We start from the raw sequence: 22229 nt of genomic DNA, 5'->3' as shown, positions 1-22229 counted from the left end.
TCCTATTGATTTTTAATGGGACCTAGGCACTTTTGAAAAGTCCACCCAAGTCCCATTGAAAGTCTATGTGATTTGTGCTCCTAACTCACATAGCCACGATAGGTAGGGATTTTAAAAGTGCCAAAATACACCATAGGGTGACCAGATGTCCCGATTTTATAGGGACAGTCCTATAAAATCTTTTTGGGTCTTTTTCTTATCTAGGCTCCTATTTCCCCACACCCACTGTCCTGATTTTTCACATTTTGCTGTCTGGTCACCCTAATACACCACCACATGCAAAGCTGTCTCCAAGCTGCAGAAGTCTGGGATTAAGTAACAGGTGATAGCTAAATACTCAGGGTTTACCCAAGCCATTGATGTTTTATTGTTTAGAAATCCAAGTTGTGACCACCACAAATAAAATATGTTAGCATGTAAATGTGTTTAGTGTGCAACAGGCATAGAAATCAGGCTGGTGTACATTACCTTTTATGGTTCAAACATGAGTGTGAGTTGTCAAGTTACATGACACAATCCTGACCAGTCAGCATAGACCATGCCCCTTTGTGTTCACAAGCATGTCATAGAATATCAGGCTTGGAAGGGACCTCAGGAGGTCATTTAGTCCAACCCCCTGCTCAAAGCAGGACCAATCCCCAATTTTTGCCCCAGATCCCTAAATGGCCCCCTCAAGGATTGAACTCACAACCCTGGGTTTAGCAGGCCAATGCTCAAACCACTGAGCTATCTCTCTCCCCTTATATGTCATATAAGTGTAATATTCAGACACACCATAGAACTCGATAATGTAAACAAGCATTAACTCTACACAATCCTTCAAAGCAGTGTTGGACCAGTTACACATTTTGTTTTATCTAAGCAGCTGTCTGAACAAAGAAAGCATCTGTGTCAACTGGAGTGAACTATCATATCCATGTTTTTTCCCCTTCAGAGTGGTGAAGAACACCACGAGTGTTAGATTTTTCAGTGGCATTTTATATTGGAGCAGAGACAGATGTTTTAATTTTTTCAATAATCTGGCCAGTAAGTTTACTATGTCTCTTTGCTAAGCTGTTCACCCTTACTATTAAAACTGATTTGCACAACGGTATGTTACAGCCAAAGCAAGCACAGCAGTCATTAAGGACTAGCTGCTCACATATGTTTTGGTTCTTAGCCAAATCAGCTACTGATGAACGGATCATCCTTTGCCTAGTTTCCTTTTCTGTAATTGTAAGGAAGTAGTAAAGAAATAATTTGTGGTTCTGAAATAGTCATGCTGACAGGTAGGCCTGCTTCTGTCTTTTTGCTTTTAAACATACTATCCCTAAGAGGCTGTGGTGTACTTCTAGCCCAGGATCTGTACAATTCCTTGGAATTCTCCCCATAAAAAAAAACAATAGATGAGTGCAAGCCAATCTCAAGGTTTATGGAGATCTTCCATTTTAAATACAATATAGGCACTGAAGTAATGGCATTACTCAATAAATAAGAACAATTCAAATTAAAGCAAAAAGTGCCATCTGACAGGGAATCCGGTCAGTGGAGAAATAAAAAGGAAATACTACAATGCTGTGTGTCTCACATTTCTCAAAATATTGTGGGCCACTTCTTAAAACTGAGATCTTCTCCTACATCGCACTCCCTCCTCAAACCCTAGTCAGCACTTTCCACAGTGTTTGGTTTCACATGACTAGATCCTTCATACTGGACCAACATTAATGAGAGTACATGACAATAAGCTCACTTTAATGAGATGGGTGGTCCTGACTGGTTACTTCCTCCACATTGTATCTTTGCTGCTTATTACTTCTTCCTCATTGTTGAGGAACTTAACTTTTACTACTGAATCTCCTCTCACTGCCTGCAACTCCCATTGCTTTACTCTCCTCACCTCATTGTTCAGCTTGATTCTATTCTCTTGCAAAACAGTAGTTTTTCTTGTTTGATTGGTCAAAAAAGCCTCTGGAAACCCTAACAAAGTCCTGGGATGATTATGACATGCAGTAAAGCCTCAGAGATACCTAACACCAGAGTTACGGACTGGCCAGTCAACAAATGTGAAACTGGAAGTAACCAATCAGGCAGCAGCAGAGAGAAAACAACAACAACAACAAAAAACCCCAAACGATCTTAAAGGTAGGCACATCTGGGCTGACTGTCCCCCTCCCCCCATCTTCACCCCCTCCTCCACGCGTGGGGCAGCCACTTACATCTAGGAGTGAAGACGCTGGGACTGCCAGCCCAAGGCAGCTGGCAGAGCAGGAGCAGTGCTGGGGTCTGTTTTCCCCACATACCCTGGGCCGGAAGGGGGACAAGGTTGCACTCCGACCCAGGGAAAGAAGCTGTCTGCAAGGAAGCTGCCCACACTGAGGAGTTTCAGAGTAGCAGTTGTGTTAGTCTGTATTCACAAAAAGAAAAGGAGTACTTGTGGCACCTTAGAGACTAACCAATTTATTTGAGCATAAGCTTTTGTGAGCTACAGCTCACTTCATCGGATGCACTCAGTGGAAAATACAGTGGGGAGATTTATATACATAGAGACCATGAAACAATGGGTGTTAACATACACACTGTAACGAGAGTGATCACTTAAGGTGAGATATTACCAGCAGGAGAGCGGGGGGCAGAGGGAGGGGGCGCGGAACCTTTTGTAGTGATAATCAAGGTGGGCTATTTCCAGCAGTTGACAAGAGCGTCTGAGTAACACTGTGGAGTGGGGGTGGGGAATAAACATGGGGAAATAGTTTTACTTTGTGTAATGACCCATCCACTCCCAGTCTCTATTCAAGACTAAGTTAATTGTATCCAGTTTGCAAATTAATTCCAATTCAGCAGTCTCTCGTTGGAGCCTGTTTTTGAAGTTTTTTTGTTGAAGAATTGCAACTTTTAGGTCTGTAATCGATTGACCAAAGAGATTGAAGTGTTCTCCAACTGGTTTTTGAATGTTATAATTCTTGACGTCTGATTTGTGTCCATTTATTCTTTTACGTAGTGACTGTCCAGTTTGACCAATGTACATGGCAGAGGGGCATTGCTGGCACACGATGGCATATATCACATTGGTAGATGTGCAGCTGAACGAGCCTCTGATAGTGTGGCTGATGTGATTAGGCCCTATGATGGTGTCCCCTGAATAGATATGTGGACACAGTTGGCAACGGGCTTTGTTGCAAGGATAGGTTCCTGGGTTAGTGGTTCTGTTGTGTGGTGTGCGGTTGCTGGTGAGTATTTGCTTCAGGTTGAGGAGCTGTCTGTAAGCAAGGACTGGCCTGTCTCCCAAGATCTGTGAGAGTGATGGGTTGTCCTTCAGGATAGGTTGTAGATCCTTGATGATGTGTTGGAGAGGTTTTAGTTGGGGGCTGAAGGTGATGGCTAGTGACGTTCTGTTATTTTCTTTGTTGGGGCTGTCCTGTAGTAGGTGACTTCTGGGTACTCTCCTGGCTCTGTCAGTCTGTTTCTCCACTTCAGCAGGTAGGTATTGTAGTTGTAAGAATGCTTGATAGAGATCTTGTAGGTGTTTGTCTCTGTCTGAGGGGTTGGAGCAAATGCGGTTGTATCGTAGAGCTTGGCTGTAGACAATGGATCATGTGGTGTGGTCCGGATAAGAGCTGAAGGCATGTAGGTAGGAATAGCGGTCAGTAGGTTTCCGGTATAGGGTGGTGTTTATGTGACCATTGTTTATTAGCACCATAGTGTTCAGGGTCTCTTGTGTGGACTGGTTCAGGCTGAGGTTGATGGAAATTGTTGAAATCATGGTGGAATTCCTCAAGGGCTTCTTTTCCATGTGTCCGGATGATGAAAATGTCATCAATGTAGTGCAAGTAGAGTAGGGACATTAGGGGACGAGAGCTAAGGAAGCGTTGTGCTAAGTCAGCCATAAAAATGTTGGCATACTGTGGGGCCATGCGGGTACCCATAGAAGTGCCGCTGATTTGAAGGTATACATTGTCCCCAAATATGAAATAGTTATGGGTGAGGACAAAGTCACACAATTCAGCCACCAGGTTTGCCATGACATTATCAGGGATACTGTTCCTGATGGCTTGTAGTCCATCTTTGTGTGGAATGTTGGTGTAGAGGGCTTCTACATCCATAGTGGCCAGGATGGTGTTTTCAGGAAGATCACCAATGGACTGTAGTTTCCTCAGGAAGTCAGTGGTGTCTCGAAGATAGCTGGGAGTGCTGGTAGCATCAGCTGCTGGAACTGGAGCCTGAACTGCACTTTGTTCAGAGTTAATGAACATTTCAGAGTTACGGACAACCTCCATTCCTGAGGTGTCTGTAACTCTGAGGTTCTGCTGTATATAGAAAAAGCTATGCCGGGGTAGTTTGCTCCAAGACTTAATACAAATGTTAAAGGTTGTAAAATCAAACACTCAAAAGTTAGGAAATGCCAGTAAGAGACACGGGTCATGAGATCAAATAGCGTATGATCATGTAATGAAAGACTATCATATTGCATATGCTCTCGGGAACCACAGGTTGTATGAGCAACCTTAAATCTGGCATACCCTAACTTTTGGGATTTTTACTTAACAGTCTGAATGTTCTTAGCAAACTGAAAAAACAAATTCCATTGTGTGAAATCATATTGACTCCATTCCCCCCACAACTGGGTCATCAGCAGCATTGGAACCCAGGCAATTGTATCTACAGTGTTGACCTGGCATAGTTTAGTAGCAGGAGTAAGATGTTATCCTTTGTGTGGATCAGGCACCAGAGAGCGATGTGAACCAGACTTTGTTCAGTGACTTGCACAACTATGTGTTTGACAGCGGAGGAATGTAGGGAATCAGGAACTTTAGGCCGTATGCTCTATTCCTGGCTCAGGAAGAGAATGTGCCCAAGTGGTTACAGAGAGCACAGTCAGGTGTGTACATTTTACCATTAAGCATTCCTACCGCAGTAGCACCATGTGGCCTCAACCATTGTGCCAAACAATATATAAATGCATTGTAAGTAACAAGCCCTTTCTGAAGAAAAGGTGGCTGAGTAGATACAACGTGTGGCTGCCAGCTTAGAAATCTGAGGTCAAATCCTAACTCCACTCCAGTGGTGTACAGGGACCAAAGGAGTACAGCTGCCATTGGGAGAATTTTTCCCAGTCACGGGTAGAGTACAGCTGATTAATGTGGCCCTACACTGATGTCACCCGCAGTCTTATAAATAGGGTCATGCCAGGGGCAGAATGGGGAGTGGTCAGAGATGTCTGCATTCCAGACTGGTGAAGCCGATGAGCAGCTAAGTAAGGCTACTGTAAACTGGACTAATGTAGGCTGAGGGCTTCATCACCCCTTGAGCAGCCTAGAACCAGGAAGGTGCAAAGATGGGTTAAAGCCACTTTTGTCCACTCCATTCCTGGGCTGCTCCTTTTGAGTGGCACCTCTGGGCACAGAAAAGAAATTGGCCCCGAGTTTGATTCCCAGCTCTACCAGAAGTGACCTTTTATAACTCTCAGTTACCCCATCTATACAAAGCTGAGAAATTATAGCTGCCAGTGTCTTGAACTATGGGCATTGAGGCCTTGCTCAATTAAAAATAGAGCCCCGCAAATCCGTGGATATCCACATCCACGGATGCAGATATCCATGGACCATTTTTGTGGCTCACAGCTTGGATGCAGATACAAATTTTGTACCCAAGCAGGACTCTGCAGCACACACTCACCCAAATGGAGTGGCTGTCACCCAGCCCTCAGGCTCCAGCTCGTCTCTCTGAATCACACCGCAGCAGCAATATCCCACTGGGTATTCTGGAAGTTATAGTCCCCAGTTTGCTCTGACAGAGGATGAAAACTACAGCTCCCAGAAGGGAGTGCGACCGTGTGCTCCTGCCCAGCGAGCAAAGCGCCAATTTAAAGAGGTGCGGTTGTAATTTAAACTAGCGGGTGGCAACAGCAGACACGGCGAGGAGAATAGTTGCATATATTAAAGCTGCTACACCTGCATAGGGGTATCGAAGTCCCCGACTGGGAGGGCGGCACTGCACATGACGGCCCAGGATTTTAGCCTCCCTTCCTGGAGTGGGGAAGGAGGTATGGCGAAGATAGAGTGGGTGGGTGGTAGGGCAGGAGGTCTCTGGGGAGAAGTGGAGGGCGGTTGAGGGTTGGGGGCTTGGCACAGCCTTGCACCACTGGTGCATGGTGACCTGTGGAGCTGTTAGTAGAGACCTGAAAATCCACGGATATCTGCTTTATGTCCATGAATATCCATCCACATTCAAGGATTGCGAATATCCACGGATAATTTTTGTGGATTGTGGATCAGATGCAAATTTTGTATCCATGCAGGGCTCTAATTATAAGGGCTGTGAAGTACACAGAATTAACACCAGTTCACCACCAGCTAGTGGAAAGAGCTGTGATTAGAATTTAGTCTCCTCATGGTGTTCACCTTGCCTTCCTGTATGTCTAAAGGGTGGGAGCAACAACAACCTGCTGTCTAGAGATCTGTCCCTAGGAGCATGCTCAGTGCAGTTGGCACACAAGGAATTGTGTCTGGCTGAAGCATGTACAGTACACATGTAATTTTAGAGATTTTAGCAACATGTCTCTAACAAGTTCTACTGAACATGTAAAGATATAATCTTCAGTAGATTTCTATCTGGTCCAAAACAGAATGGAGTCTCACAGAGAGATCAAAAGATTCCTCTCTGACCCCAGAGCAAATTTCAAGTTTTTTCTTTGAACCCTAAAGGACCTAAATCTTTTCCAAAAAGGAAAAAAAGTTGTAAACATGTTTCAACATGGGCAAAACTACCTATTTTCCACTAACCTCATTCTTGGAAATGGCTGAACCATTTTTACATCACCTTAAAAAAAAACATTCCAACAAGAGTAAATTTGACCCCAAATGGCTACAGTTTGATAAATTACAAGCAACTGAAAACAGAGGCTTATAATGGACAGTGCTAGACTACGTAAACTATAAGATAGGTATGGTTCCCGTACACCATTGCAGTAGGGTTAGGATTTGGCCTCAGATCTCTAATCTGGCAGACACAAATTTCGTTCACTTAGTCACCCTGTCTCCAAAAAGGGACCGTTACTTAGAATGCATTGCCTGAGTAAAGACTGCAGGACCAGGCCACTAGCTTTGTTTTTCAAATAGATTTTTAAAATCTGATCTGATCTTGCCAGTTGACTGGAGATGGGATGAATTTAGAGGCCTGCAAATAATGTTTATTCACAGGCTCCGGGGTAGAATGGATATACTTTTTATCCACATCCCTTTGGAACCAGGCTAAAGGAAAACTTTTAAAATTTATATTTCTAGGAAATTAACATCCCAGTAAACAATAGCTCTGGAAATGAAACTATAATGTTAGATAGAGATGGCTGATCCTATGTTGCCACTGCCAGAAGTGCTACCATTCAGGAATGCAGGAGAATTTGAACAAAAATGCCCAGTGTGAATTCCTTTGGATGCACACTTCTTTGGAGGAGAATGGTCTGCGTATATTGGCAGACAACAGGTGTTACATTGATCACTAAACAGATTAACTTTACAATTTCCTCTTAGGCATTTACCTTTGGAATTTCAGCTTTCATAATAGGAATCATTCGTATTTACACATGAAAATGATAGCAGTTTAATGATCATAGCTGTCAGACAATATGTCAGACAAATACCCTTTATGCGAATATACGAGGGGGAAAATGCCCTTGAATATCTTAGCTACAAAATGCCAATAATTTGAATTTATGTCTCATTTAATTCTGCAATGGAATAGTTAGTACTTAAAGACTGCCTACACTTCCCTTAGTCTCTCTTTTCCTGAGAAACTTTCAGATGCTGAAAATTAATTCCTTTTGTCTTCTTGTTATTCATCTGTTATATATTATGGACAAACTCTGGGCATCCAATGCTCCCACAATGGTCTTTCATCTCCAGAGAAGTCTGGTATGAATTAAATTCTTATGCTCCCTCAAATTATGGCTATGTATTGCAGCATGCCACTGATTTATCAGCTTGTGATTTTTTCCAGTTCTTTCAGCATGGTGCAACTACCTAATCTGAATCTCTTCAACCTAAATCATTCTTCTAGATTACTAGCAAATGCAGTAATTAAAATGCTTTTGCAATAGTGTACATGAATAAACATTCATATATAATGCGATACAACACACCTAATAGTTTGCCAATTCCCTGTGATATAGAAATTGTATAAAAACATGCTTTTCTACATTTTTTTAACATCTCCCAATCAGACCAATAGTTTATGAGAGCAATGTTCTCTGGTTACCATACTTTATTTTGAAATGGCTGTTAAAGTGGCTTTCACAAATTTAGCAACAGTTTATAAGGGCATTTTTAATCATGAGTTTCCTTTCCACATGATGTTAATGTTTCTTTCTTCTCTAAATGACATAGGATTTCATTGTATCCAAAACACTTCAGCACTGGCAATAAGTCTATTGTTCTTTCAATCCTGACTTCCTGCTATATATGCTGCCATATGTCCCATACCACAAGAATTCAAAGCTTCCACTATCATGTTCAAGTCTGAATTGAGGTTTACCATGCTCATTCCTATTTTACTCTGTCGCTCTTTCATTCTATTTTTTTCTTGCCAGATGCTGTTTGTCCCGCCCTTCAGCTCACACATAATCTCTATAGCTGAAATAATAAATTCTAATCAAGGAAACATTCTTGTAACTCTGCATACACATCTTTTTCTTCCAGGAATCTAGTTCTGTGCTGATCATGTCTACACAAACTCCCTCCCTTTGCAAAAAAAACCCCCCAAAAACAAACAAACAAAAAGCCTAAATAAATGTCACTTATTTTGGGGACATTAGAATTTCATTATTTATCATTGGTTTCAGAGTAGCAGCCCTGTTAGTCTGTATTCACAAAAAGAACAGGAGTACTAGTGGCACCTTAGAGACTAACCAATTTATTTGAGCATAAGCTTTCGTGAGCTACAGCTCACTTCATCGGATGCATTCAGTGGATGTTGCTGTAGCTCACGAAAGCTTATACTCAGATAAATTGGTTACTCTCTAAGGTGCCACAAGTCCTCCTTGTCTTTTTACTATTTATCATTGTTCATTGAATGTTATTTCAACCACCAATTTTAAGTAGATTGTGTTATTTTAAAGTATTTTAATTTTACCCTTAAAGTAAATGGAAAATATACAGACTATATTCCCATCACTGCATTATTCTTATAGTCTCATTCTCCTGCCCCCAATCAGTTTAAAGCCATTTCAGACTTTTCTTCTGAAGCAATTGCTGGCCACGGTTGGCAGACAGGATACTGGGCTAGATGAACCTTGGTTCTGATCCAGTATGGTCATTCTTATGTTCTTAGACAAAGGTAAACAAAAAAAACCAAAAAATGAAAAAAAATTGAGTATTAATTCTTTATTGCAGGAAGCTGGGTGGGTTCAAACTCTGACAACGAGGCTCCGCTTTGGTATATTTTGGAGTAAACTTTGAGATGACTCCCCTCCTACCAGGGCCGGCTCTAGGTGTTTTGCCGCCCTAAGCAAAAAATTTGCAAAAAAAAAAAAAGGCTGGCTGGGATGCCACCCCTGGAATTGTGCCGCCCCAAGCATGGGCTTGCTTTGCTGGTGCCTACAGCCGGTGCTGCCTCCTACGGAACTCCTTACCTCACTTGAATCTTCCTGTTGATTGATAACAGCTAATGCATCCTCTGCAGCCTGTCGCTTGGCTTCTGCAACAGTGCGCTCCATTTTAGCTCTCTCTGTAGTGATCATGTCGTGGGCTTTCCGTTCTGCCTCTGACACTGCCTTTTGCAACTCTGTCATCGCCTGACGTTTTACTTCATTGACTGCTTCCTCTACAAACAAGGCAAGAAGTCTTCATCAGCACAATAGGTTTGGTACAGGACTGTTTGATTAGAGGGAACAATGCACGAAGGAAGCATATATCCTGCTAATAGCATGCCTCATCACTTCCTGAAGTAGGATAAGGATGAAACTGAGTCCCTATGACCTATTCCCTCCTTCTACTTCCCTGTCATCTGAGGAGTACATGAAGTGCTCAGATAATAAATGGTGGGCCATATAAAAGTCTAGCTGTTGCTGATCTCCAATTTATCCTTTTGTATCTTTCTGAATATTTTGCTTGAAAAATGTGTTCTGCAGAGGACTAGATTTATGAAAGAATTCTATGAAAGTAACTAATTGAGAAATGACACTGTGAACATTTTAAACTCTAGGCACTATGATAATACAAATAATTAATTAATAATAATAAGTAACATTCTGGTTTTAAGCTTCTGTAAACCAGGGCAGGACACTGGTATACACACCCTTAAAGGCATTGATGGGTTCTCTGGTATATAAAAACCCATTGTAGAGTATAATGAAAAGGTGCTCAGAGTTAATACACCCCTTAAAACAAAGTCATTGATAAACAGAGAATCTAACTTTAGTGCTTCTAAAGTCATTTCCTGAATATGTAGTTTTCTAATGCAAAAGCTAAGTTTCAATGTTTCCTGTTTTGTGTCTAAACGCATTGCTTTTTTGTTTTAGTTCTTACCAATTGATCTTTGTTTCAAACCAACATTCATATTTTGAAGAATTAGGCTCTGATTCAGCAAGTCACTTCAGCACATTTAAGTCAACCGGAAGTAGGCACATACTTAAACATGTGCATAACTGATTTGTTAAAATCAGAGCCTTAGTGTTGTCTTAGGCAGATATAAATCACTGCAATTAAATTATCCAGTATGAATTAGTGTAATACATTCTACTAGGCTACCCTGGAAAACATGAGTTGTCATGAATTGGTTATTCAGTTTTTGATGCAAGAAGAATGCAAAGATTTTACTAATATACAAGCTTTCAACTGACAACTAAAACAAGTAATTTCTTTTTTAAAAAATTAACTGCTCTAATTAACAAGGAAACCATCCTCCCCCTGAATTAGTTTATCTAATTTTCATCTTTATTCAAAGCAAAATGACAATGATTAATTGAAAATTTAATAAGCAGTAATTATTAACTTGGCAAACCTAGTACCAATTAACACTCTATTAAAACTAATTATGACATGTTTCACTCAAGTGTTTGCACTTAATTGTTTCACCCACTTAAAAAGCACCTTAATTAAATGTTCTGTCTAATTAAAAACATAGATTCCTAATAAAAATGTCTGACTGTAGATTAAAAATGTAAGAGTTACAAATGTGCTATGGTTACTTTGGGTTTTGTTCAGTATTTCACATACGTGTGTGTATATACAAGAGTGGGAAATCCACAACTTTCCCAACTTAGAGCTCTACATTTGCAGTTAGTAATCCCAACACTTGATGTCATTTGCTTTGTTATAGTAGCATCATTTAAAGAAGCAAATTTTTAAAATTATTGTATTACCATGAATAATCCTAATTTTAAAGTACTAATGCATAATCCAAATGACGCATATTGACTTTATTTGAACCTGTTCAAAATAATAACTATTTCTGTTACACTGGTGCCTATTGAACTAGGCTCTGTACATACACGTAAGAATAAACAGTCTCTGCTCCAAAGAGATATGTTTAAATTGAAGTTTTGGAGAGGAAAGAAATAAAATTAGAGATAAAACTTATGCCTTTATTTTTATGAGACTGAAAATATGCCTTTATATTACCATACCATAAATGTTGTTTGTGGGGAGGGCATAGGGAAAGGGGAAAATCATACCCTTCAACTATACAACCAGGGCTTAATTTACTTTGAATATTCAAGGTGAATTAAAATTCTATCTAAGTGGCAATACAGGACAATAATTTTTGCTTACGATCAAAGCTGCAGCTTGACTAATTGTATATGCAAATAAGGCAATTTATATTTAAATTATGCATTCCTATTCTAGTCCCACAGGCACACACAGATCAGCAAAGGGAATTGGTAGGACATTTGCAAGGTGCTTGAATATTTATTACCAACTGCAAACATTCTCTGATCCTTTGAAAAGAAATACACAGCAGCAAACATACAGATGCAGTTTTATTACCATTTTTATAAAATTGAGGCAACTTAAATACAGACCTTTTGCATTTTATGAACCACAGTTATTAACAAAGCTGATTTTTTGTGAGAAAAATCTGTAGTCTTTATGGCATTTGCTATGAATGAAAATATTTTTAAATGTGTCTGAGGCACTTTCACTGCACTATTTAATCTCATCAAATCTTAATCTAAATTGAGAAGTTTGCAGTGGTTAGAAATCCCAGTTTAAACTGTTTTTACAAGATTTAACAGAGATTTCCTAGTTCAATGCTTTATACACATTTATTCTGATAAACTGTTTTTATTTTGATTGCTGTACATAAGGTGGGAGGAAATAGGTTCAGTTACTATTGTTTATAATCTAATTCTGTATTGTCAAAACTTACTCAAAGGCTCAAATGGTGTCGTCAAAGTGTTTTAAAACATTCTAGAGACCACAAGTGGGGCAGAGTGAAAATGTCTCCGGGTTTGGATGAACTACAAATTTTGGGTTTTCAGTTATATTTGATTATATAAATAGAGAGCTGATATATCAGGTGTGATATCTGATTGTATTAATATAACCACAAACAAAGCCAAAAAGAGAGAAAAGCTTATTTAGTTTTTTCAATCACAAAGCAATAACAGTGTTTCAGTGCTGTACAAATACATGACTCTACCTCTAAAGAAAACTATTCTTCCAAATATTCCAAACTTATTAGCTGCACATTCTATTATTATAGATAACCCATAATAGTTGGAAGTGTTTTATTACTCTGAGGGAATTCTGCATGAAAAAATTAAAAAATATGAACACAATATTTTAAAATTCTGCAAATTTTGTCAGTAAATAAATGTGGGTCCAGCACAGTAGTGGAGAGCACAGGCCACTGACTGCATTGAGGTGGGAGATGAAGCCCCCACCTTCCCTGGTAAAGGGACTCGGCAATGAAGCTGCACCTGACCCTGACACAGTGAAAGTCCTAGGCCTGCCCCATAAGCACTCTGGTGCCCTGCTTCTCTGCGCCAGGTGCACCAGGTGTGCATGGGTAGGCTCAGCCCAGCAGGATACAAGTGTGGAGGGACTTAGTGTGAGAGGATCCAGGTGTGGGGTGAGAGGTTTCTGTGTGGGGCAATCTGGGCATGGGAAACTCAGTGAGAGATCTGGATGCACAGGGGTTCATTGGGGAGTTCCAGGTGCAGGGGCAACGGGACTGTGCAGGAGATCCAAGTGAAGGTGGTTGGGGCTCAGCAGAGGGGGGGTCTGGTTGTGGGAGGGCTCAGTAGGGAGGGGGCAGATGCTGGGGGAGTGGGGCTTGATGGGTTGGGGGTCCAGGTGCAGCTGGTTGGAGGTCGTCAGAGGGGTCCAGGTGTAGGGTGGTAGGGCTTCTCAGGGTGAGGGTTCGAAGGGCCTGCTTAAAGGGGGAGCCCCAGCTGCTGCCAAGGGGATGCTGCATGCCAGGCTCCCGCTCCTCCTCCCAGCACCCCCCTCCCCCCCGATTCCCCTCTCCTTCTCCATTTCCCCTCTCCTCGCTCCCACATTTCCCTCCCCTCCCCTATTCCACACATCCTTCCTTCCCCACTGCCTCTTTCCCCACCTCCCTTCCCTCATTCCCCCCTCCCTTACTCAGCCCCACCACAGACACTCACTGTTGCACAGAAAACAGGAAAGCTCCCAGCACACAGAATCATTGACTGACTGGCACTAGGACCCAGGAGGCAGCATTCTGCTGCAGAGTCAGCAGAGCAGAGAGGAAGCCTCCTTCAGCTGGGCAGCTCTGCACTTGCAGAAATGAGGGGAAGCGGTATTGGCACATAACCCTGTGTGCCCCCCATACCTCACCTCTGTTTGGAGGGGGCAACCCCCCACCCCCAAAACCCCTGCGCCCATGGTCTTCCCCACCCCTTCCCCGGCAGGCCGTTTTCTGCAGGAAAGCACAGGAATTCTGCAGGGAGGCTGTTGTTTTCTGTGGGCTCGTAGTCATGCAGAATCTCCCCAGGAGTAAGGCTTTGTGGACAGTGAGGCACTGCAGATCTGATGGTCACAGTTCAAAATAAAACCCCTGTTACCGGGACAATAGCCTAAGGGCAGTTATGGACACTATAAGAAGAGATTTTACTTTCCTAGACAGACGATATTTGTCTTCCCGCAGAAAAACAATAATAGTGGAATAAGCTACCACTTCCCTTCCAGAGAGGGAAAGGGTGATTAGTTTCAAATATCAGAAAGCATGAAAAATGTGGCTAAGGACGCACATAAGTCTAAGAAATATATGTATAAGACCTCTTAATTTCCTCACAACTGCTAATCATTTGGGTGCCTGTTTAGTGTTTATTTATGAGTTCAGTTACAACATTCACTCATGCTGAGCTTCAGTGGTTTCAGCATTGGCCTGCTAAACCCAGGGTTGAGAGTTCAATCCTTGAGGGGGCCATTTACGGATCTGGGGCAAAGATTGGGGATTGGCCCTGCTTTGAGCAGGGGGTTGGACTAGATGACCTCCTGAGGTCCCTTCCAACCTGATATTCTATGATTCTACGTGAGCAGCCCCAGAAAGAGAGGCATTTAATAGGACTGCTTGCATGAGTACTCTCTACTTGACACAGAGTCTTTTGGGCCTGACCTTACATACTGAAATCAATGGCATTCTTTCAATGGACTTTTATGGGGGCTGAATTGGGTTGTTATGGCTCGAGCCTACAAGATGCTGAGCATGCTAATCTTGCTCCAACAATCATGTAAGCATGTGCTTAACTTTAAGCATGTAGCTCAGGGGTGTCCATCCTGTGGCTCCGGAGCCACATGGCGGCTCTTCAGAAGTTAATATGCGGCTCCTTGTATAGACACCAACTCCGGGGCAGGAGCTACAGGCGCCAACTTTCCAATGTGCCGGGGGGTGCTCACTGCTCAACCACTGGCTCTGCCACAGGCCCTGCCCCCACTCCACCCCTTCCTGCCCCCTCCCCTGAGCCTGCTATGCCCTCGCTCCTCCCCCATCCCTCCCAGAGCCTCCTGCACGCCACGAAACAGCTGATCGGGAGGCACTGATCGGTGGGGCTGCCGGTGGGCAGGAGGCACTGGGAGCGGAGTGGGGGAGCTGATGGGGGGCTGCTGACGTATTACTGTGACTCGTTAGCAATGTACATTCGTAAATTCTCGCTCCTTCTCAGGCTCAGGTTGGCCACCCCTGAAATAGCTAGTCCTAGTGAAGTCCACAAGCTAAGCACATGTTCACATACATGATTTGCTGGAATAAAGCCCTGGACTTTAAACTTGTAGAAGTTGCTCACTAATTTTTGATGCCCAACTGGAGACAGCTATGCCTGATGTTCAAAGTGCTTAATCCCTAAATCTTTTGACTTCAGCTGGAGTTGTGTGTGCTCAATACCTCTTTATTGAGGCCTTCAGTGTCTCAAGTTGGTCACTCAGAAATGGATGCACCCAACATTAGTAGGCACTTTTGAAAATGTAAGCCTAAAATTTACTTTTGAAAAAGGCTGCAGGTTTTGTGACCTTACTAGATAAGGATAGCAGACACATATGTGACTAGCAGAAAAGCAGCACAATGACCTCACCACACATTAAGCGATGGGGCCCTTTTATCTGGCTTGTCGGAGCAGCTGTGTTGGCCCCTCAAGGACTAGAGAGCCAAAGAGTTACCAGCTACATGGGGGCAGATTCATATCAAGTCAGCTGGGAAGGAATTTGTCCCTCATCGTCAGATTGGTCAAGGCAAGGTGGGGTTTTTCGCCATCCCCAAAGTGGGCTGGGGGCTTAGTGGGGGCAAAATAACCACAAAATGGACGTTAAACTATGGTGTCACAACTCATTCTGTAAACTTGGGGCAGATGTCCAGTGCAGGTACTCCGTAGGAAATGGATACAATGATCAGATAAAATGGACTGGGAAAGGATTTAAAGGAGGTATTTTTTAAAGGAGCAGAAATAGGAGAAGTTGGAGACTCCTATGACTGGCAGGGAATCAGTCACCTCTCCTTTATAGCCCTCTTAACCCTCATTTGATGAGGTGGTTGTGGCAAGATCACAACAGCAGCTTGTCTGGGAAGCAGGACGGGCAAGGGAAAGGATTGCCAGCAGCCCCCCAGATATATGTAAATGATTATGGAACTACCTGCACTGTACAATTTTACCTGCTGGGTACTCTCAGACATTTAGGAATAAAATTGAAGACTAATTAAACCACGTCCAGGGTCTCCGGTCCTTCTTCTTGCAGAGCTAGACAGTGGTTATAGACATCTTATTTATGATTCTCTCAATCAAAAAATATGTTCAGTTAACATTAAGGATCCAATTTAAATCCATGTAAGAATGAAAACAGAGTTGGGACTAGAACCAGGTCTGAATCAAAATCCCAGATCCAAAACAACCCAACAGGACAAATGTTCATAATGTGTAAACTGACACAGCTCCTTTCACACCAGTTGATGATCTGGACCCAGAGCTTGAGAATGTTTGAAATTTGATTACAAAGACAAATTTTGCAGCTCTAGGCCATCTCTAGTAAAGAGTGAAACACCATTCTTCTTCTACTTTCCTGTGTCTAGGAATTGCAAATAATTTGATATGTCAAGTTTACAGAATTTGCCAAGCAGCAAAACCTAGGATCCTATGAAGAATAAAGTTTCAATTTCAGAAATTCCTCCATATAAGATTGCTGTAAATGATGGGGTTTATTTTTAAATTAAGATACTACCATAAATAAAGGAAAAATGAAACAAACATGCCACTGACATACCACAGCATCACATTTCAGGGCTAAGTTTCCTTTGGACATCGGACAAAATTGTAGATTGAATGAGTTGTGTTAGTTATAGCATAAACTGTGACAGCTAAATAAAATATGCCTTGAATATATATCAACAAATGTGTATTCCAAAAGATGAATCCATAGTACATTAAATGACATGACTATTGCATCAATATGCCTTCATAACATTGTGTATTTTTGTTCTGTAATGAACAAATAAAAACTCTAATAAAAAGCAGTTAGAGGACAAAGTAGAAAATCCTGAAACTCTTGAATCTGCCATTTAATCATTAAAATTATGGGTCGCCTTATCAAAGGCAGTAGCAATGGGACATAAATGTGCCCCTTCACCCTAGCATTTGCACAATCAAGCAGACATTTGCACATGCAAAAATCAGGCCTGAGTGCACACAAACTGGTAGCTGAGCTCACGCCCTGAGGATGAAAGCCTAGCTTCTTTGAAGTCAATGGCAACATTTCTGTTGACTTCAATGAAGCCAAGATTTCATCCCACGACAGCAATATCATCCCTTCCAGTGAACCCATGCTCATGCCAAGCTTCATGGAATTCAAGGAGTTCTGTACAATTCTGCCAATGCAGAACAGATCACAACATCAGGGACTTAGTGTGTGCATATGCTGGTACAAATATGAGCGCAGTTGTGCAGATGCAACATTGTATCCATCTTTGAAATTACTCTGTTTAACAGCGGACATCTCACTGTTGATTAATAGCCACAAAATATTACACATTTTTTCACATTACAGTCCCAACTCTGTATTTTTCCATTTTTTAAAAAAAGTACATATTTATGTTTTCTTTTCCCTTGGAGGTTAATGGTGTGGAAATCTTCAAACTTAAAAAATTGTCAAACTTTATTTTTTTTAAATTGCTCACAGACGGAAACTTTTGTATATCAAGTTTCAGCCTGAAGCCATTATAACCCCTGAAAATTGGGTTATTTAATGGAAATATTGACAGCCCCTAAACTGTAGTGGCAGATGTTTTTATAATAAAGATTATTTCATGTTCTGATCAGTTCCAGTTTACGATTATTAAATAAAATTTCTTTTTGTTACTAGTAAGCCCTTTCTTTTCATTCCTCACATCAGTGCATTAACAACTGCACACAGCTGCCAGAACACTAAGCTCATGTTTTTAAACAATTCTTACCAGCTTTCTTCCAGATCTCCTCTGGCACATATCCAGAAGCAGGCCTATGAAGGAATTCCCGATGTGATTCTACAAGAAGGAGCAGGATAGGGTGGGGAAAAATAAAGAGTACTGTAAGCAATGCTTAATCGTTAAACAAGGCTTAGAGAAATGCCCTTTCCCTTTGTTTATTAGTCAGACAAAAACATGTGAGTATTATCTTTATATAAAATAAAGAGAACACTATGGCCATAGCCCATAAATGTCACCTAGACCAGTTAAATGTTTGAGACTCTACTGTTTCCTCTCAAGCAAAGCTGTTACTATTTCACTTTATTTTAGTTTTACAGTGTTTAAAGCCAGATATGTATGACAGTTTCCAGCCTCTTAAGGCTGGTTTTGCAAACCCTACTGAGGGATAGACATTTTTCTTCCTTTGTAATCATACTTATGAAAAGAATAATGCAATAGTTTGCATTTGGCACTTCCATGAAAAAGAGAATTGTTACTGCTGAGAGGAAGAAAAATCCAAGATGTGATACTGATGATCAAATAAGCCTTTCACAGATAAAGAAAGGTGCATTTCTGTATGTCCAAACCTACACTTCTCTAAATCTCAACAAACACTATAGGATCTATCTGCAACATTTTCAAAAATAGGAGCTGAAAATCAGGCTTCTAAATCCATACCCCTAAAAAGTGGCCTGATTTTCATTTCTCCCATTGAAAGTCTGGTCACATTTTATAGGCTCTTGTCTTTAATAGTTTGGCCTCTGGGCTTGATTCTAGGCCCACTGAAATCAACAGGAGCTTTTTCCATATACTTCAAAGGGCTTTGGATAAGGCCCTACATAAACTTGGATGCAACAATTCGCTCTGGCCTAAAATTTAACATACAAAGCAAAGGAAAATGCTCTCTTTTTAAACAAACTTTCAAAACAACCCCAAAACCTTCCTCTAAACTATTTTTCAAAGTAATAAAGGAGTGTTTAAAAATAAGAAGAAAAGAAAAAGAACTTTAAGATGCTTTCTGTTGCCTGCATGACCGAAAAGGAAATAATACTTGGATTTAAAGTAATTCAGTTTAGCAAACAACTAGTCTATAACAAAGTATAAGCATTTTTAAATGGTACTGGTAAGAGTAAAAAAAAAAAAAATCTGATATTTGATTTTGAAAACCAGTAAGTGCACATGAATAGTTCTTCTGACACAGTTTTCTCCTACACATGCCAATACGGTTTAAAGTTATTAGTAGACAATACTGTATATGGTTTAAAAGCAGTCTTTTGCAGACAGGCATTTATCGACTAGCACGTTGAGCCAGTAGTGTCTAAAGGGGTTGTTTTGTTTTTAACTTGCACACAAGTACATATAGTACTATATACGTAACGGTTGTCTATGAGACCTTTTTTTAAAAAACTTCATTAAGAAAACAGACTTTATTTAACATTGCTGGTGTTACTACTGCATTGTTCAACTCATGCCACATTCTTATCAGTTATCAGTCTGACTTTTAAGCATCCAGGTGAAGGTATTGCAGATTGCTTACCATCCCATAAGTGATGTACAACAGGGAAAGAGAACATATCTATAGACTATGGCTGGTTTCATAGTTTCATGTCCAGCAGATAGTAGAGAGTTCTCTTTACAGTTCTGTTCATCACTAAGGAAGGTGTGTGAATAAAAGTTCACCAATTACAGCTGGATGGAACATTTTGAGATTTTGATAAAAAAGCTGTAATTTTAGTGAAAATTTTTGCAAAAATTACAATCCATCTTTTCAAGCAGCTCCAATCACCATGATACTGTAATTAAAAAATCTCAGAACTGATTCTAAGAATGCATATACATTTACTATACTCAGGGGAGTGAGACTCCACCAAGTTACTCATTTGCAGGATCAACCTATTGATTATCATACACGTCAATGTTCTGTGATGATCTCCATCTTGTGTGCGTACAGTGACCAAGAACTTTCTTATTGCTTACACCCTGCCTTCTCCACGGAAAATAAGTTCACTGGAAGTTTTCCATTTGATTCAGGGGAGGAGGATTAGGTGGCAGGGAGCTCAGACTCACTAAATTTGAACATACTAAATTACTGGTACAAAGTCAGCATGTTTCTGGCTGATGGTACAAACAGAAGTGAACAATAGTTGTGGGATATTATCAGATACAGCAAAGGTATCTTGGGGAGCAAATGAAGAACCAATGGATCCTAAAACCACAAAACAAGTCTTCTCTTCTGTCCACTTTCCCCTCATTTGTTTGTCACACTCACTTGTGTTTTGTATGAAATTGGTTTGTCAGTTATTTGGGTCGGGTACCATGTATTCACAGAGAACCCAGCCCACTGGGGGTACAAGTCTGAATAGGCCCTTTGAGCACTACTGCACCATTGATACTACTAATAATGCAAATGAAAGAGGAAAGTGGTATTAGGCTTTTAGGTACACAAGACTTTCAGTGACATCAGTGACCAGGTTGCCAGCTAATTGTTAAAATTTCCAAATACAAAGATCAATCAAGCTCACATGCAAACTGCAAGTCACTTATAAAAAGAGATTTGTTGTAAGGAAGAATTAAACCAAGATCTTGTGAGAGAGACTGCCACAGCTCGGAGCAGGACACAAGGAAAAAAAAAGGGGCACTTATGATTCTAATAAGAAACACATTTCCAAATAAGAAAAAAATAATGAATGTAGATATGTTGAAGTCAGCCCTGATAGTTCCATGGAAAGCAAGACACACGTCTACATGGAACTAAAGAACAGGAAGTGACTGAAGGACAGTAAAAAAGGGGGACATAAGATGAAGCCTCAAAAGAGTTGCTCATTAAAGACAAAACAAAATAAAAAACGTAGGGGACTTGAAAATCTGGCAAGAAACACAAAAAACTACTCACAAAAACCCAACAGCCCAGTCCTAAAATATTAGATATAAATCAAATTGAAAAAGTCATAAAGAAAAATAATGCATCATTGACAGAACTGCAGAAATCAGAAATCATACAAAAAGCTCCCTAACAAGCAAAGAGAGTGAAATTATCAGACAAATTTAAAGTGGGAAAGGATTTAAATGCCAGAAACAATACAGCGTTTGTTAGTTCGTACAAGATAATAATATAATTATGATGAATGGTGAGAGCAGGATGAGTTCACAATAGTGAACTTACTTAGACAACAATGAAGTAAACTAATGTTTGAGTATTTCTTGCTACCAGTGCAGTTCTAAGTGGACATTTGTACTCCTTAAAAAATGAAACCATTGTAACCAGTACTTGTGTGTGAACAGATGAAAATGAGGTAAGATAAAGGACATTATGAAAGCTAAGGAGGTCTTACAGTACTGTCCTTTAATATGAAATTTATCTCTTTGAGGAGAAAAAAGACACTGGACTCCATGAAGTCAAAGGAAAAGTTGGATTTCCTCACATGAACACCGATGGGGTAAAGATACAAAAACAAGAATGAGTTTTTCCTGGCACTCTACTGGATGGTAGGGATGGCTACAACTTACATTTCTTTCTAAAATATCTGAAGAAAAGGAAGATTGCTTATGTTGCAACTTGGATGTTTTCTTTCATAAGAAGGGAAATAACCTCAAGAACTCAGCCTATTGTCATTGTGATGTAAGGTTTTCTTGTAACCACTGGTGTATTCACTTCTGGAGTTTAATCAACCATGACATCAGAAACAGTTCATAAATCACTGACAGCCAGCCAACCAGGTTCTGAAGTTCAGCAAGTACCACAAGCATTTTGTCAGCCATTAGAGGCTTTTGACTTTACAGAAACAAAAGCAGTGTTGAAAGAGTAATACATTGAGGTATTTTTTAAACAGCTGAAACAAATACAGAAGCTCAATAAGAAAAGTGACACTGAAACTAAAAGTTGGAAAAATAAAAGATATATGCGTGGTATCACATGGTGATAAGGAAATTAAAAAAAAAAAGGGTAGGAAGACTAAACTAAGGCAAAAGGTATCTTCCAGATGATGAAAAAGGACAATCCATTTGAGAAAGAAGAAATGGAAAATGGATTGAATTTACAACAGCATGGACACACTTATCATTGTGTAATAAATACTGCAAGAGCTGCAATCAAAATAATGAAGGGATGAACACATCGCCGTTGAAGGACCTATCTAATCTCATTTGGCTCAAAACAGCAATGGATGGCAGCACCAAATTTGGCCTTCCTTCTGCAGTGGATAGAATGAGCCTGTGGTCACAATGAAAGCTATGACACACAAACCATCAAAAGGATAAACATTTTACATCATCAAGTTATTGACTATGTCTGAACTACGGAATATATTTACGTATATATTTTGCTTCATTCTACCCTAAGAATAAACGTACAGAGCTAGCAGCAC

The 22229-nt window shown here is 40.7% G+C and overlaps 1 protein-coding gene across 9 annotated transcripts in view; it reads right to left on the bottom strand.

The window, feature by feature from the left end:
• RUNX1T1 (RUNX1 partner transcriptional co-repressor 1) overlaps positions 1-22229 on the bottom strand; it is a 145914-nt gene that overhangs the window by 9981 nt on the left and 113704 nt on the right. For 8 of the 9 annotated variants that reach the window (XM_048841203.2, XM_048841208.2, XM_048841202.2 and 5 more), the window contains 2 exons: positions 17875-17943; positions 9602-9792 (listed from right to left, as the gene is read on the bottom strand). In XM_048841203.2, coding sequence (XP_048697160.1) covers positions 9602-9792; positions 17875-17943 — 260 coding nt within the window. The remainder of the gene's footprint in view (positions 1-9601; positions 9793-17874; positions 17944-22229) is intronic. The other variant, XM_075125058.1, reaches the window with a different exon arrangement.

Source organism: Caretta caretta, chromosome 2 (genome assembly GCF_965140235.1).
Source record: "Caretta caretta isolate rCarCar2 chromosome 2, rCarCar1.hap1, whole genome shotgun sequence".
NCBI classification, from domain to species: domain Eukaryota; kingdom Metazoa; phylum Chordata; order Testudines; family Cheloniidae; genus Caretta; species Caretta caretta.
This window is presented reverse-complemented; position numbering and strand designations above follow the sequence as displayed.